Source organism: Cyanistes caeruleus, chromosome 2, assembly GCF_971803275.1.
Source record: "Cyanistes caeruleus chromosome 2, bCyaCae1.hap1.1, whole genome shotgun sequence".
NCBI classification, from domain to species: Eukaryota; Metazoa; Chordata; class Aves; order Passeriformes; family Paridae; genus Cyanistes; species Cyanistes caeruleus.
The window spans coordinates 109,851,238-109,865,199 of NC_141702.1; the positions used below are offsets into that span (position 1 = coordinate 109,851,238).

General features: G+C 48.8%; 2 protein-coding genes across 5 annotated transcripts in view; one reads left to right on the forward strand and one right to left on the reverse strand.

Moving 5' to 3' along the window:
• The window catches only part of PPP2R5D (protein phosphatase 2 regulatory subunit B'delta), a 27,596-nt gene extending 14,897 nt beyond the window's left edge, over positions 1–12,699 (forward strand). For all 4 annotated transcript variants that reach the window (XM_086879058.1, XM_086879057.1, XM_086879056.1 and 1 more), the window contains 6 exons: positions 1,310–1,480; positions 3,439–3,566; positions 6,225–6,326; positions 8,833–8,905; positions 9,351–9,467; positions 9,807–12,699. In XM_086879058.1, the coding sequence (XP_086735184.1) occupies positions 1,310–1,480; positions 3,439–3,566; positions 6,225–6,326; positions 8,833–8,905; positions 9,351–9,467; positions 9,807–9,944 (729 nt within the window). In that variant the 3' untranslated portion in view covers positions 9,945–12,699. The remainder of the gene's footprint in view (positions 1–1,309; positions 1,481–3,438; positions 3,567–6,224; positions 6,327–8,832; positions 8,906–9,350; positions 9,468–9,806) is intronic.
• Positions 12,578–13,897, reverse strand: MEA1 (male-enhanced antigen 1). The gene is made up of 3 exons (XM_086879066.1): positions 13,527–13,897; positions 13,336–13,447; positions 12,578–13,269 (listed from the first exon to the last, which is right to left on the reverse strand). Exons 1-3 carry the CDS (start codon positions 13,884–13,886, stop codon positions 13,106–13,108), a joined length of 636 nt encoding a protein of 211 aa, XP_086735192.1. The 5' UTR covers positions 13,887–13,897; the 3' UTR covers positions 12,578–13,105.
• Between the last annotated feature and the right edge of the window lie 65 nt (positions 13,898–13,962).

Genomic DNA, 13,962 nt, shown 5'->3' on the forward strand with positions numbered 1-13,962 from the left:
GGGGTTGTGCATCAGCAAGAGTTTGAATGCACAGGGAGATGTTACCAGCAGTGCTGGAAAGAGGCCAGATTACTCTCTGGGTCCACAATTGTCTCAGATGGGCCTCCCAAAAGCTTGCTCAGCAAGGCTTGACATGGTAGCTCTTGCCTCAACAGCAGTCTGAAAGACTGCCAGGTGAGCAAGGCCTCAGATGTGCTCAGTAATAGCAAACTCAGACTTCCCACACCTCACACCACCTTAGTTGTAGGTGAAATTACTTCTGAGTCATTGAAGCTAACTCTTGCCTGAATGGCAGACATGAATAATGACAAACATTGGGGATAATGAACTGCTGGCTTCTCAAGTCTTGAGTTGGCAGAAACATGATGGTCAGATATATCTAATCCTGTTGTTGCATTGCCCACTACTGTCCCTCTGCCGCTCTGAAGTTCCTCTCAAGTGCTGGCTTCAGGATCAGGCAGCTGAAGTACAGAGGTTTGGAAGGGCAGCTCCTATGGCCAGCTGTGTGTGACCCTACTGTCCACAGAGTCAGCATTCCTTCTTCCAACAGAGAGTGAATGTCTGCAACATCTTGGATCCTCCCTTTATAGCGTCTAGAAGCAGATGAGTAGGACAGGAAGCAGTACTAAAAATAAATAAAATCTAGTGAGATATTGCCCTTCCCTGTTCTTGTAAGCAATAGTTTTACTCAGCCAGAATTGCTTTGTTATATTTAATTATAACCATAAGGTGTAAACTCCATAAACTTGTCTGCTCCATTCTGGAGTCTGTTTGGACTTCGAGTCTCCACAAAGTCTTGAAAGAATGAGTTCCATAATCCAGTTACTTTTGTGTGAAGTAGTATTTCCTTTCCTTGTCCCAAACTCATTCATTGCTTTATTTATTTGATGCTCCCCAGTATTGAAGCTCTGTAGTGTTTTGAATAATGACTCTTCAGAAACCTTGTCCATAGCATTTCTAGTTTTATTAGTTGACCTTCCATGGATACTTTGCACTGTCTTCCAGCTGCTGCCCACTTCAGTTTCACCCTTCTGTGTTAAACTGTAATGGGGGATAAAAAGTGATTTTAAAGTTTGTGATTGTAATATGAAATCGTAGCAGCCTAGGCAGAGCTGCTGCTATGAGTGTAACTTGGCAGAGTTTGGGCTTTTGTCTTCTTTCTTCTCTGATCAACCACCCTGACTTTCTGAAAAAGTCTACTCTGTTACTTCCTCTGCTATTGCTGTTGTGACCAGACACTTAAGAATTTATTTTGCAGCTGGTGTTGACTTTGAGCCTTTAACACTGTCTCTGTACTCTTCCCACTCAGGTGATTGTGGGCTTGCTGAAGTTCTGGCCCAAAACTCACAGTCCCAAAGAGGTGATGTTTTTAAATGAGCTGGAAGAGATCCTGGACGTGATTGAGCCATCTGAGTTTGTGAAGGTTATGGAGCCCTTGTTCAGGCAGTTGGCCAAGTGTGTCTCCAGCCCACACTTCCAGGTAAGTTGCAGCTCAGGGAAGAGATTGAGCATTGACTTGTAATCCACTTGGCAGGTGAAGGTGATACCACAGGTTTTGGGCTTGTATTTGTATTTGACACGTGGAGGTGTGACCAGGGTGAGTATTGGGGTGACACGTGGTGGGAAGCAGTGAGAATCCCCAGCACAACCACAGTGTGAGTTGGTGCAAAGAGAAAGCAGAGCGGATCTGTGGAGCCTCTCCTGCTGCTCTGTTCAGCACTGTGTTCTGCAGTAGGCTGAGGCTGGAGCACAGGTGCTCTGCCACCTCCTTTTCAGGCTAGCAAGGACAGAGGATATCCATCCAGGGTCACCCTGTTGAAGTAAAATCAAGCACTCCGCAGTATTGGAGAGAGGCCAACCAAAGAGATTGTGCTGGGAAAGTCCTTTGTTTTCATCTGGCACAGGCAGTAAAGAATGAAGTATACTGGAGAAGTGCTGGGGTCTGTTTCTTCCTTGTTCCACTGAAGGGAAACTGGTTGTAGTAGCTGGCTAGTACAATCTCTGTGGATGGTAGTCTTAAGGTTTAAAAAGTACAGAGTGGTGGAACCTGCTAGCAGGTGATCTTGGCTCACTGTTTGACTGCCATGAAGAGTGCCCAGGAAGAAGACAGCTTGCTGGTGAAACACATGGTCGAACCCTGTATAGGTGAAGTATTAAAGAGGAAATGACACAGCCATCTCCCAAGTGAGAGTGACTGCACAGTGAGGCAGGCTGGCTTTCAGTCTGTCTTTTGGTATAGAGAGGTACAAAGTCATGTGTTTACAAGCCAAAAATAAGGTCAGTCTAGGTCACACATGTATATAAAAATGAGTTTCGTGTAAAGGACTAGGGGAGCATGATGGAAACCAGCTGGATTACTGGTGTGGTGGTGGGAACCAGAGGACTAATGTGACCTTTGGGTGTGGAGGCAGCTACCAGAAGGAACTAAGGAGCTTGAATAAAGTAGGGTAAAGGCTGCAGGAGAGACATCCTGTGCTTGTTAGCAACCCTCATCTGCTGCCAAACTCTGAAGAACAATACTGAGAAACCTGGAGAAGGTGCAAACACTTTAGAACCTAAGAGAATTAACCCCAAAGGTGTCCCATACAGTCAGGCTGAACACTCTACAGCTTTCTGAAGAGAAAAATAAGGAATTGACTTCTTGATGAGTCTGAGCACCTTGGTGTTTTCTCTGAGTGGAGAAGCTGGTGTTAATCTAGCAGAAAAAGGCTTAACCAGATCTTGAAAACCAAAAGCTAGGTAAGTGAACACAAAGTGAGTTTCATTTCATTTACTTGTGTGGAACAATATGTTAAGGGGATATAGCAAGTTCTGCATTATTTGAAATGTAAAACAGAGTTTGGATGTCTCTTTTCCTAGGTTTTTAAGCCTTTCTCAAGCTAGCACTAAATGCAGAAATTAGCCTGCATTGTCTGTCACTGTGTGGAAACTTGTTAGACTTGTTTGTCTTGTTAGAGCAGGATGGCTGCATCAAGGTTTTCCATATTTTCACCTTTACTAAATCAGGGGGTTGAATTGTGGGACTGGTGACTGAAGCGTGCTTCAAAGCCCTGAAAGACTGTTGTGGAAAAGCCAGGGAGGAATGGAACTTTACAGAGGACAGTCTGAGGAAATGAAGAAGGCTTGGAGCTAATCTGAATTGGGACCTGGAGTAGATGTCATTACTGTCCTTAAGTGTTGTGTAAAGGGTGTTGGAATCATCGGTATACTGACAGTAGGGTTGTCTATCCAAGAACATGAGGTTTTTCTCAGAAAAGTGAGAAGTGTCTAGCAGTGGCTATGGCAAAGGAAGGATGAATGGCCTCATAGAAATTCATGAGGGTCAGCCCTGTACTGTGGGGAAGCATGTGGGCTCCTTGGCTGGGTGATGGCTTCCCTGTGCACCACAGGTGTTACTGGAAGGAGCTTCTTCAAGGATGGCTTTCTTTCCTGCTGCAGGTGGCAGAGCGAGCACTGTACTATTGGAACAACGAATATATCATGAGCCTGATCAGCGATAATGCAGCCAAAATCCTCCCCATCATGTTTCCAGCACTCTACAAGAACTCCAAGAGTCACTGGAACAAGTAGGTCTTCCCCTATGCTCTGACACTTGCTGGATTGTTTGACCTACTGGCAATCTTGGGGCATGCTGCTGCAGTGCAACAATGCATGGTGGCACCAGCTGCTGAGACAGGGGTTTGATGGTGGTATCAGTGTGTATCATGGGAAAAGGAGGTTTCCTGAACCCTCAGTTTTCTATCAGCACCCCAGGAAAACCAAGACTCTTGTGCCCAGTCGGTCAGTGTCCTATTAGGGGGACCCTTCTTTGAACAGTCCTGCTGGGTCAGTTCAACTGACTTATTCAGGGAAGCATGCCAATGGCATAAGAGAAATCACTCAGCAGGTCTTCTCTTTTATTTGATAATGTTCCCTGTTAATGGTGACTGCCAGTGCCTGGGAAGGACTTAGCCTGACACTTCATGGAATAACATTCCTTATTAACAGAAAATTGTGGCAGGTTAAGGTTTGAGGACTGCCAGCAAAAGTATCTGACTGCAAAAACATATTCAAAGCAATTCAGAGAAGCTCCAATTCCCAGTAAAAGTATCCAGTGTGCAGAATACGTTTCTTACCCACAGGGGAAGAAGATGGGTTCAGCCTGTTGACTGATCCCAGTAGTTACAATGGAGTCTTCCCTGACTTACTCCTATTCTCAGTGTACTTTTATACTCTTTTTTAAGTTTAGGTGGAGCTTGAAGGCCTGTTAATCATACATGCCTTTGTTACTGATTGGTGTAAAATTCTCTGGCTTTGCTCAGGGCTGTAGTCAGTAAAGCACAAGTGTGTGCCCCTGAGGGATAGTCACACTCTGGGGTGGTGACTTTGGGAAGGGGATGTGTGTTAATACAACTGTATTATAATGAACTGAGCTCATCTGAGGAGGGTGATTTCAGCACAAAAATGTGACTCAGCCACAGACACCTCCTATCTCCCGTGGCTGACAGGCCCTGTGCAGTTTATCAGCTGCAAAGCACCATCGAGATCCCCTCCCTGCCAGGACTTCAGCTTGGCCATGGTGTTTCCACTCTACCCTCCTTTCCATCCCGCTCAGGATGCTGTGGCTGCAGGTTGTGTCCATGGGGAATCCTGGAGCAGGCTTTGAGCACACCAACAGCGTTCCATCCAGGGAGTAGCAGCTGTATTTTACCCTGTAATTCCTGTACTGTTACAGCTTCTGTTAGGATATGACTGTAACTTCTCAGTGTCCTCTGATTTTGCCCCCAGCTATCTTTCCACAGCATGGCAAAGGGCCACAGCAGACCAGAGTGGCTTGCTTCTTCAGGGATTGAGGCACCTGCATTTACCAGCCTTGGGGCCATTGAGTCTGCATAGAGTTTGATACCTGCCTGTCACTAATGTTGTCAGTCTCTCAGAAATGTGCAGTAGATTTTCCATCTGAATTCTGCCTGCTCATTAACTAATGTCCCACCCTTATGTTCTCTGTGACCAGAGAACTTGGCTAATACAGTGCCTGACTCCTTGAATACAGGAAAAGCAGAGAAAGCAGAACTAACTGGGCAGCTGTCCATGTCAAATATTGTCCCCTGTGTCTGATTCCTAGATACTACTCTGTTTTATAGTTCTCTTATCAACTTCCTTACTTCTGATTTCTTCATTTAATTCTTTACCTAGTTAAGTCGAGTTTAATTAATTTGATTTAACACACTTCCTGTAATGAATTAGCTAAAAATTAATTCTAGGGAGGCTGGACAAGTCCAGAGCTCAGAAAAAGACTTTATGTTCCTGTCTGAAACCCTTCACCAGTTCTGCAGCAGCCAAGATTCATGATTCTGCTGTTCCTGTCTTTTCTGGTCAGCTTCCCAGTGGTATTGCAGAAGAAGTTCTGAAAGTGTTTTCCTCTTATTTCTCCTTGTCTTTGTTTGAACAGCAGCCACATCTTCTCAGGGCAGGTTGAGTACATCAGGTTCTCCTCTGTAGTTCACCTACTTGGTCAGATAGCCTGTTGAAGTCCAGCAGGGCTGGATCTCTCTTCCATATTCCATTTGCAGAGCTGGTAGAGACACAGAGCTTAATCTGCTGAATCTCATCTTTTGCCTCTGGGTCAGGTATTTCAGAGACAGCTTGAACAATTGTTTTCATTCCCTAGGAGAGTCTTTGTCCCATAGGGAGTTCACATACAGTGCAACCTATCCACAAATCACTGGCACAGAGCTGAATTTTCTTCTGTGGTATTCTCTGTGCTAGTTCCCATCTCTTCAGGGCTGCTGCCTGTCTGTGTTTTGGGCAGCTCAGTGGAAAAGTTCATGACCAAATACTGGAAGCCCAAAAAAGTCCTTGTGTATATGTGGTGTGAACAGTAGGAGGCACTAAAGCCCCCTTGAAAACAGCTCTGAACAGGCTCCTAGCATCCTTCATTTCCCACTTCTAGCTGCAAGAAATGAACACGTGAGTGTGTATTTTTGCACTTAGGAATCTGACTGCAGCAGGCATGTCCCAGGGTCTTCTTTCTTCTCCATCTCTTTCTCCCTGTTGTATAGCTCCTGCTGTGTTTGTGGAAGGGGTTTTGCCTTGGTAAGAGCTGGGATTGTGTGAGAATCTTTTGTCACATTACTGTAGAATGAGTTGCTGCTGCTGTTACCTCTTGTCTGTGCTGCTGGTGCCAGCTCAGGTGTAAGAACATTTCCACCATGACTTGTTCTCCTTTCCTTGTTCCTTTGCAGGACAATTCATGGGCTGATCTACAATGCACTGAAACTCTTCATGGAGATGAACCAAAAGCTTTTTGATGACTGCACACAGCAATACAAGGCAGAGAAGCAGAAGTGAGTAACGTTTCTGCCAAGTAACTCGAGCTCATCCTAAAGTCTCCTTGGGGTACAGTAACAGATGGTAGATGCCAGGAGGCAGAGGGGAAATGAAAAGGTGGTAAGTAATTCTGTCAGAAAGTAGGATTCCTTAGCCATAGCTACGAGCAGGGATGAGGTGTGCCCTGATAGAAACCCTTTTAGTCCTGCTGAAGCAGGTAGCCTAGAAAAGAGTGACAGAGTTTGCTGAGTCATGAGCAAATAGATTGCCACGTAGAGAATACTCAGCTTTGTTCTGCCTTGGAAATACCAGTTCATAAATATTGTAGTGATGTCAGTAGAATCGTATTGCTTTAGAAAGGCTTTTTTGAAGAGTTTTGCTGCACTGGGCATAATGCATCTTTCATGCCACAGGATGCTTTCAATTTTCCAGTGATAAAGATGGAATAATTCCTACAGTGTCAAAGAGCGAATGGTGGGGATAAAAATCTGAGCTCAGCAAGTACCTGTGCCATGATGCTGTAAAGAGGAAAGAACTCCACTTTTTCTGCTGCCTTGTGCTGATTTTGATGCTTCTATGGCTTGCCTTGGTGAGCTGAGTCAGTCCAGTAAGCTAGAAGGAATTTTTTCTTTTATTTTTATTTTTTTTTATTTTAATTTTCTGCTGACTTAGTGACATAAAATAGTAAAATAGTGCTCCTCATTCCTGGATGAGCCAGGGCTGCTGGTGGGGAGAGCAGAGATAAATTTTCCTGAGAGTGTGGAGCTCTGGGGTACATTCTGTTGCTTTGTGAAATAGGAATAAATAACTCAAAAATAAGTAATAAGTTGATATATCCGACCTTCAGATGGGTAACCTGCTTATGAAGAAATTAAGGCTTTTTTTAGGATCTAAAATGGGAGCAAGCAAGTTTTCTTTTTTTCCCCATTCTAGGGCGTTTGTGAAGCCCACAAATATCTTCACATATATTTTAAGTCACAGTGACAGTACATTTCCTACAAGATCTACCTAGTGTTTCCATCAGTTTTCTCTCCCTGTTTAGCTGCTGACATGCTGAAGGTGACTGTTCCCAGCACTGGTGTGTGACTGATGGAGAATCGTTCTGAAAAAGCTGACAGAACAGCTCAGTGCTGTCAATAAAAGGATTGGTAGTGCTGCAGTTTTCTGCTCATGTGAAGATGATTTTTTTTTTTTTTTTGTCTAGTGCCTCTGTGCATAATTAGGCTTCAGAAAACCTCATGCTGTGAACTAGAAAACAGCAGGTGTGGGAGGGATTGCATGTGCAAATGAACTCAGTAAAATAGGAAATGGGGAAAAGAAGAGAGGTTGTATGTTCACTGTTAGGCTGCAAGCAGATGTTGTCTGATTATGGCTTAGCTGCATTTTTAATTAGTTAATATGCCTATAAGTGACATGCCAGCTCAGGCCTGTCACTCTTGCACCCCTAGCTGTGCAGCCACAGCCAGGGTGGTCATGAGGGACAAACTCTTCAGGGACATTTGGCAAGGCTGTCTCTGCTGTTCAGTTCAAATGGGCTGACTGCACCTTTCTAATCTCCCCAGACACCTTGAAACTGTTTGGATTATCAGGATCCTGTAGAAAACCAGTGAGGAAGTTTGGGTAGATAGTGTCTTGTCCTGAATGGGTTATTTGTTTGGGGTGTTTTGGGGTTGGTTTGTTGGAGGTGTTTTTGTGACTCTGTGTTGTCTGGTGGAGTAATCTGCTGCTTGAAACCTTGGCAGCTTCATTCTCATTCTAGGCCCACATGACTTTCAAGAGTGTGATGTCATTACAGAGTAGAAGAACTTCCTTAAGATGGATAGATAGAGAAACCAGTAACTGGGATGAAAATCATGTAGTTAATAGAAATAAAGCAGAGATTTTAGTGCAGATGTTTAAAATCTAGAAGAGAATAACAAGGGGTCGTGGATGCTCACCTCTGTTTGCAGTGAATATTCACTGTCCTGGGATTTATAAGTGGCTCTGCTGAATGGTCACTTCAAATGTGTGCCAAAATCTGTGTCAAGTTCAAGAGCTGTGCCTGGGCTGTTCGGACAGATCTCTGGTGTGTTTCGGTTAGACAGAGAAGGAACAATAGGCAGTGGAACCCCAGTTCTATTGGAAATTATAGTTTGTCCCTCTGCATCTGGGGGGCACCAGGAAAATGTGTCTTTGAAATCCAGACTGGTGTCATGGCATTACCCCAGAAACCAGACACTCTGCTCTACTCCTGGCAGCACAAAGCCAGGGCAAAAGTACCTGTGTGGCCCACTGTTGCCACCCTGGGCTCTAAGGTGAGTGAGGAGCATGCCTGCCTACCCTCTGCTAGTCATAGTGTGTGTCCCCTCTTCTTGCTTCATCTCACCTGTAGATTTAGTATTAGGTAGAATTAGGGGTCTTTGAATGACAGAGCAGCTCTTCCCCTTGTCTGCACTTCTCTGCTGTCTCTTGCTTTTATCAACCTGTGAATGAAAGCTGCACGTTCCCCAGGAGTTCACACTTGCTCTCACTCTTTCTCTGCAGGGGAAGGTTCAGGATGAAGGAACGAGAAGAAATGTGGCAGAAAATAGAGGAGCTGGCTCGGCTGAATCCCCAGGTGAGTGACAACAGGACCTAGGATAAATGAGGCAAGAATGTGTTGGGGGTCTTGATGCTGCTTCCTCAGCCCACGAGACCAGGTTTTAGCATCTGATCTCAGTCCTGTGGACACTGCTGCAGCAGTGGTCTGTCTCTCCCAAAAACAGTGTCCTGGGAATGCTGGCAGTGTTTTACCAGGCTGTCCCTCTCTAGCACTGACCCCTAAGGACTGCCTTATAGAGAGCATGTGTGTGTTTATGTACCACACACACATGCAGCGTGCTGTGAGTCAGAGGGCACAGGGGAGGAGAGAATACTCTTCCCTGCCTGTGTCCCTAGCGCTGCCTTTCCAGGGGTCAGAGAAGGCAGCTGGAGGAACTATGCCGTGCTGTGTTAGCATGCTGGGGGAGAAGGTGTGGTTTTGGATGGAGTGCTGACTCTCCAGCTGTCTGTGTTGTCTGCAGTACCCCATGTATTATGCACCTCTACCCTTGCCTTCTGTGTGCTGTATGGAAACGGAGACCCCAACTGCAGAGGATATACAGCTGCTGAAGAAAACGGTGGAGACGGAGGCTGTGCAGGTGCGTAGGCGACTCGAGTACTTTCACAGTTGCTCCCAGTCCAGCCAGGACATCAGCATAGCCAGAACTGGCTCTTTCCAAATGTTCTCAAGGTAAATTCCACTACTCTCACCCCTCATCATTAAGAGATCAACCTGTAGTCTGAAGAGTGGAGTTTATCTAACCTTCTGACTCTGGAAAAAGTGCCAGTGGGACTTTCTTGTGACCTTTTGGTCTGTGGCTCTCAGCCTGTTGTGAAGCATGCTGCAGTGCTAGCCAGCACATCCTAGAGCTGGGGTCAGAGGCTGAAGGCATGAATGTGTTTGCTACTGATTGCTGACTCCCTTGATTTGTTTGTAGATGCTGAAAGACATTAAGAAGGACAAAGTTTTGCTGCGCCGGAAGTCTGAGCTTCCACAGGACGTCTACACTATAAAAGCCTTGGAGGCCCACAAGAGAGCAGAAGAGTTTCTCACCTCAAGCCAGGAGGCTCTCTGACGGGCTCAGGAGCTGGCCCAGGAAGCTCTGCCCCATCCCTTTCCTCCAGGGGTCATGGAAATGCACTCGGTTCTCATGTATAAGTAAGGAATGAACATGGTGAGCTGTGCCTGTCCTCCACTCCATCTGCATACCTCCAGGGTAGATCTGGTTTTATGTTATAACCTGTATCTCACCACTGTCCTGTCCTCCTGCTTTTTCTCCATCCTCCTGCTTTTCCACCTTGGCTGTGCAGGCATGAAGGGAGCCTGCCTGACATCTGCTTGTATCAGTCCAGGCAGGACTCACTTCACTGTGAGCTGTCACCTGATTCTTACTCTGCCAGGAAGCCAGAGCCTTGCTCGGGCTCTGTGTTGGGCAGAGCCTGCCATGCATGGCTCAGTGTGCTACTCCAAACTCCAAGTGCCCATCTCCGCCACACCTGCCCCCATGCTGCCTGTGCAGCTGCACCCTGCCAGAGGCCAGACTGAGCTTGGGGCAGAAGCAGAGCTTGTGAGGCTCTGCTGCCTCTCCAGCCTACCTTGGGGTGCAGCTCCACAGCTGAAGGGTCTTAATGTACAGCGGAGGAAATGTTTACTTCCACCTTTCTTTTGCTACAAGCCCCGTGTTCTGTTCCCCTGTCAGTGGAGTGGGGGTTCAGTGCTTTGCCACCCCCAGTTAAGCTGGGTGCAAGCACTACATACTATTGCAGTCCTCCCTTTAGAGCATCCTTAGAAGCTCTCTTGTGAGAAAGTGAATTCCTTCTGCTGTTTGTGTTGGTCCGTGCTGACTCATCTCCTTCCCGATGTCTCGGGTTAATTGTGGGCCCAGAACTAACTTCCCGCTTTGTAGCAGGTATCAGCCACTGACTTCTACTTTCTTCCTCTACCTGCTCAATTAAAATACTCCTGCAGCTCTCCCTTTGTCTCTGTATCCCATCCTTAGCTCTTCAGGGCCAGGGTTTCTAGGAAGCTTGTGCTGCTAGTCATTTCCGCAAGCTAGTGGAAGCAATGGATACACCTCATGGGGTGTGGCTGAGTTTGAGTGTTCAGTTGTCGCCTCATTATCAATGGCTAAGCACTACTGCTGAATCGCTTCGGTGGGTGCTCTGAGCAAAATTCACCTGTCCTGTTATGTTGGCATCTGCTGTGGCTGGAGACCCTTGTTAGTTATCACATGGTGCATCAGGGACTCCTGCTAACTTAAGCATTTAGAAACACTTGCTGATAGCCCAGGGGCTTGCGCAGCACTTGGGTGCTACTGTGATCCAGCTTTCACCCCTGTTGTTTGTGGTGCAGATTTAGTGCCAGGCCAAGGTGCCACCTCAGAGGCTGGTTTGTCACAGAGAGGGAGTCTCTGTTTCTTACCTGCTGCACCTGCTTTCTTGGCACGTAAGCTTAAGTGGGTTTGCAGTAGTGCAGGGAGCCTGTGGGGTTGGTGCTAGCCTGATACTGCTTTGCAACGGCACGGGATGTTGTAGAAGGTTCTGGTGTATCTGCTTGTCCTCACCAGTAAACCATTCCCAAGTCAGAGGATCATCCCCTCTAATCTTACTGCTGGTGTGCAGCACATCTTTACTCCAATCCCAGCGAGGCTGTTTTGACCTGTGTATCCTGCATCCCTGCCCCGTGTAGCTCTCTCCGGGCTCAGCCCTCACCAGGAATGCCACCATCTCTTGGGAGGAGCTGGCAGGTGCATGTGTGAGATCCCCCCCAGTCACGCAGGACCCCACCTCCCTTCCGCCTCACGCAACGGGCCAGTTCGTCAGGAGACTTCAGAAACACCTCAGGGAGGTTATTGCTTATTTTGAACATTAGTCTGAGCTCATGATCAGCTGCCAATCAATTACCTCACGTCTGGCACAGCATGTGGACGTGCACCGGGTGGTGCTGATGGTGCCGGAGCAGCACAGCGGAAATGAGGGCTGCCAGGCTCGGGCTGGGCAGGAGGCTCCTTCCTGTTTCAGCACAGGCTCTCCAACTGGCTGCTTAGCATTGCGCTGTAAGCCAAGACCTCATTTTTAGATTGCTACAGCATGGTGTGCCCTCACTTGAGCCTGCTTGCTGCTGGGCAGTGGCTGCCTTTCCCCGCTGTGGGCTGCTCTGCCTGCAGAGGGAACAGAATCTTGTGGTGTGCAGACTGGCACTGTCCTGTAGATGATCTGTCTCTGCTGGCAGTCCCCGACCCTGGCCAGAGGAATGCTGCTGGGGTTGTGCCACGTGCAGGGGCAGGATTGTAACACATCATGATTACGTGCTGTACAGCTTTGATGTTCCCATAGCTTTTTGTGTCTTGTTTTGGGTCAGGGACCTTAGGCTTAGTACCTTCACATCATCCTTCGTTTGCTGCCTATTCATTCCAGTGTCCTGGACACCTCAGAAGGGGACCATGTGAGACGGGGGGGAGTGTGCTCACCCTCTCACCACATGTACTGCTCATAGGCAGACCTGCATCTGCCACGCTACAGCTGCCCCCTCGCTCAATACTTGGTTTCTAGCATTAGTGCTGCTCATTTCTGCCTACGCCTTTCCCCACATCAGCCAAATGGACAGAACTGGAGCTGCCTCTTCCTCTTCACCTGGCTTGCTCCTCCCTAGGGAAAAAGCAAAACTACTGCATTCACACCCTGGACACAAGTATTAAGCTGCTTACAGTTCATATGTACATATGGTGTACTTTATTTTCAGTAGAGCATTACATAGTATGAAAGTGTTGGATTTTGTACAGATGTCCCTGTATGTACAGAACTAAATAAAACCAATCTCTTGGAATGACACATCTTGCTCCACCTGTGATATTCCAACACACAGACCCTATCCTGAGAGGAGGAGCCCTAGCCTGGAGTGACTTCTCTGGTACTGTCAGCATGGGGCCAAGTCCAGTGTTTGTCCTGAGGGAATCTGAGCAAAGCTGGCCAAGCCCCCATCGCCCCATATGCATCCAAGCATGGAAACCAATCTGCCTCCTCAGAGGTAAAAGAAGCCAACACAAGGTCATCACATTGACTTATGCAGCAGCCAGAACCAAGAAAAAGGAGTGGGAAGGAAAATCAGACAATGTCAGTGGGACAAATTGGAAGATTGATACTGGCAAGTCCTGTCAGCACCTGACTCAGAGGCAGTGGGTGCTTCCAGGGTGGAGGGAAGGGCTGGGGTTTGCAGCCCTTGTGCCGCAGCTCAGCCTCAATTCCACTGAGGCCGGGGGCCACCGAGGCTCTGCCGGGCCTGCAGCGTGCGCTGCACCACGTCCTTCCACTGTTCCTCTGAGATCTGGCTGGCCCAGGCCGGGATGCCCAGGGTGGGCAGCTTCACGCTGGCCATCGTCCTCTTTACCAGCTCCACATGCTCTGGGAACAGAGAGGCCGTGAGACCGCGGCGGAGCCCCGGGAGGCTCCTGCCGGAGAGGCGGTTACCTGCATCCATGGGGATGGAGCTGTGGCTGCTCTGAGCCGTGGCGCCTTCCGCTGCCTCCTCATTCTCCTCCTCGCTGTCCACCGGCGGGTCGGGCAGGTGCAGCCTCAGCATCTGCGGAGAAAGGCGGGCAGCGGGGGTCGGGACCGCAGGTGCCCCCGACCCCGGCCCGTCGGGAGGCGCTGGGCGGTACCTGCAGCCGCTCCTGCAGGCCGGGGCCCGCGTCGCCGAGGCCCTGCTCCGGTTCCTGGCTCAGCGGCTGATACAAGTACCCGCCGCCTTCCTCCTCTTCCTCCTCCTCCTCCTCCTCCTCCTCATCGCCGCTCCACCCCGCCGCGCCGTCAGGGCCCTCCGGCGGCCCGGGCTCCCGGGGACAGACGCGCTCGGGGCCCATGTTCAGCACCACCGCCATGCACCGGGCGCGGCGCCGAGGTGCTGCCGCCACCGCCTCCCGGAACCGCCGCGGCCACCGCGGGGCACTGTGGGTATTGTAGTCCCGAAGCGGGCCCCGGGCGCGGCGGGCGGTGCCGCCGGCACGCGCCGCCGGTGCCATCGAGTGTCGCCATCTCGGTCTGAGCCGGGGCTGGAGCAGCGCGCCGGAGCCGGGCCCGGCTGGGGCGGGAAACCCA